The sequence below is a fragment of the Serpula lacrymans genome (assembly GCF_000218685.1).
Source record: "Serpula lacrymans var. lacrymans S7.9 unplaced genomic scaffold SERLAscaffold_1, whole genome shotgun sequence".
Classification (NCBI taxonomy): domain Eukaryota; kingdom Fungi; phylum Basidiomycota; class Agaricomycetes; order Boletales; family Serpulaceae; genus Serpula; species Serpula lacrymans.
This window is the reverse complement of record NW_006763290.1, coordinates 4,611,436-4,614,732: the sequence shown is the minus strand read 5'-3', so window position 1 is coordinate 4,614,732 and position 3,297 is coordinate 4,611,436. Positions and strand designations below refer to the sequence as shown.

The following is a 3,297-nucleotide window of genomic DNA, read 5'->3' as shown; positions in this document are numbered from 1 at the left end:
AAAAGAATGAGAAAGAACATGAAGGAAAGAATGTACGCTGACAAATCCTGCGTAGGTAGTACAGGATAAGATTGTCAAAAAAAGGAAAAGAAAGGGATAGAACAATGAATGCTGTGAGTAATGTCACAGGTTTGTACAGCCATAAAGTAAAGTCCAATAGCAAAAAGAGAGCAGGAAAATCATGATGTCATGGGAAGATGCAGTAAAAAAAGGGTAAGGCAAAACAATATCAGTATCAACACAGTTCCTTCATTGTCAGTCAGGCATTCTAAAAAAATATGTGTCCATAAAAATGATTCAAAAATCAAAAATAATTGCACTGTAAATAAATGTTCTGCTGAAAAAAAAGAAACTGGAGCCACCGGTCCACCACCTAGTCCAAATCCGACAGTTCCATGGCCTCACCAATGGACTGGTTGTGTTGGACCACCTGGTCAAACGAGGGAGGGAGAGGAGTAGTCCCAATTTGGAACAAGTGAGTCCCAGGCAGTGTGTGGTAGGTGTAGCTGTAGTGAAGACAATGGACAAAAGATAAGTGTACCCAAGTGAATGGGACAGCAATGAACATGGGCAACGCAAGGGGATGAACCTTCTCCAGCTCAAAAACTACCCACCCACGCTCCAACCAGGCAAGACGAGTGACCGATGTTTTGATAGTATATGATGGTAGATCAACGTCATAAAGATGGACCTGTTGCCCTATTTGAACCGGCCGCTGGGGCTTTGCTGATATCAGCAGTGGCACGTGGTAGTCAACGGATTAGCGACGGAAGCGGATAGAAAGTGGTGACATCAGAAATGGTGGGGGAGCAAAGAAGATGAGGAGGAGGAGGGTGAAGGTGACGAGGAGGTGAACTAAAATGGGGATCCAGAAACGACCGTCGGGTGAGAATAAAAATGAGAGTAAGGGACCCATGGTGGGGCTAGGCAAAGGAAGGGAAGTGAAGGAAACAACAAAAACGAGGGCACAATGCAATGTGTAGCCAGTGGCGACGCAAAAATTTGCCAAAATGCCAAAATGCCAAAAGTACTGAATGGAAAGCAAAGGTGAGCATGACTGGATTGCCTAATAGAGGTGGTGCTGATTAGCCACAAGTTCGAAAAAGTCAATATTAATTACTATTCCACGTGGCTGATTGAAAAAAATTAACACAGACAGGATTTGAACTCTCAACCTGCTAGTCAGCTCTTGGGTGACTAAGCAACCTACAGGCACATATCACATTTATCCACTACACCATGAAAGCTTATAAAATGTATTATATAGGTGTTATATATTGATCTTTTATGGACTTAGATTATTTTTTTACTCATTGTCACTACTTATATTTGGATAAATTATTATTCTTATTTTGTGAGTATCAGGGATATAAACTACTATTTCACTAATACAGGCTACATAACTAATTAATACTGGATGATTTATTAGCTCTTTTAAGCACCTTGAACTATATTATAACTATGACCTTTACAGCTATAGGAGCTATGTAGGCTGCTATAGGCTATAAGAGCACTTATAGTATCTTGCCTATAATAATATACTTGACTCCAAACACTTTTGGCCTCTTTTTATTATTGAACAAGTTTATTAGATTAATCCAGAGTTTGAGGGAATTATAGATACTTCTCCCCTTGGTTAAAATTTTGCCTACTACTGTGCTATAAGAGCTATAAGAGCTATGATTGCACTGATAGTACTATAGTTTCTATGAATGCATTTATATATATAGGTGGTGGCTATATAGCGCTATATAGCAAAAGGGTTTTTCCTGATGGTGGGGTTGAAGAGCTTTTTGCTGTGGTATCAGACGGTGAAGTGGTAGTTGGATTTAATGCAGCAGATACAGGAGTAGATGCTTGAGGTTTGGTGATATCCAGTTGCTTAGGAAACTCCGCACCATCAAAGCAGACTGTCTTCTTCTTCTTTTCCATGTGTTTGCAAATCTCAGCAGCATGTGCTTCAATAGCATGCAGCTGTTTCAACTTGTTGCCATCTTCCTCATCATCTTTGATCTCTTCCACTTTGGAAATGCTCTCTAAGACTTCTGGATGAAGTTCAAATTGTATAACCGCAGCATCTTTGATCTCAAATAAGTGAGTGGCAATGTGCGGATTAGCATTATGCTTCTGTCCTGGATTCAAGATATGCCAATTGTCAATCTGCTCTTTCATAATTTTACCTGGGAGTGTCCTAGGAATCCATTTTCCATCTGGTAGGATGATTTTCCCATTTTTATCTTTGCCACATAATCCATCACGGATATATTGCATGACCATGAGACATTCCCTAATGAAATGCTCTGGATTACTGCAGAATGCGCAAATGTTTGGTCCTTGAAACCTGTTATCATTAGTCCGCATTTGCACAAAGTGTTGGATTATCTCTTGTTGCATTGACAACAGTGTAGAATTCAGGGTAACCCAATGTTATGAACTGTTCTACCTATGGACTTTATTTCCTTTCTTGAGTAGCTACCTGCTGCTACTTGCCCATATATTCCCACATACCATTTCCTCTTATGGTGTTACCTGTATCTATTTGTTCAACACAAATGCCTGCCCTACAGTGTCAGAACTGTGGCCTCTTTGGAGTAATGGAGCTGCGGAGTACAAGGACGGAGTAACAGAGTATGGAGGATGAGATGGGGAATCAGCTTAGCTTGTGCGCTAGACCCTTCCACAGACCCTAGTCCCTAACTCATTGGAAGTGGACAGAGGAGAAGTAGAGGATGAAAGGGAGCAGAGTAAAGATCCTTTGGAGAAGGATCGGAAAGGACTTTTAGAAAAGGACTGGTAAGAAAGCCAGGGAATCTAGTTGCTATTTGAACTACCAGGACAGAGTACAGGAGTTACAGCCTATATACTGTTGGGGGAGCAGGAGCTCATAAGGAGTAACTCGTAATGTAGGTATAGGATTCCATGCGGACAATTTTCTAGCAAGAGGAGAACATATGTGCAAGGAGTGTATTATAAGGTCTAACTACAGAGTCCACAAGGAATACTAGAACGTGCAAGGAGAAATGTATGGCAAGCTAGAAGTCTAGTGCAAGAGTATTAGAGCGGACAACCGGAGTACCATGTGGGAATGGAGCGTAAAGTTATGCCAACCGGCAGACCACAAGGAACGTCATCCCGAATATACCAATGGTTTGGGGGTTTTGGGCTTGGAGAATAACTCCTTCGGAAATGCCAGAGTTCTGTCTACCAGTACGGATATGACATACAGTAGGACCTATATATATATGCCTGTATTGCAGTTACTATCTTCAATACAATTGTACGCTTCAACAGTGTAAC

At 41.2% G+C, this 3,297-nt stretch overlaps 1 protein-coding gene across 1 annotated transcript; it reads right to left on the bottom strand.

Moving 5' to 3' along the window:
- Window positions 1-1,737: 1,737 nt before the first annotated feature.
- On the bottom strand, window positions 1,738-2,277 carry SERLADRAFT_432552 (uncharacterized protein; the record flags this gene model as incomplete). Its single annotated transcript, XM_007312713.1, has 1 exon — window positions 1,738-2,277. One exon carries the CDS (start codon window positions 2,275-2,277, stop codon window positions 1,738-1,740), a length of 540 nt encoding a protein of 179 aa, XP_007312775.1.
- Window positions 2,278-3,297: the final 1,020 nt, after the last annotated feature.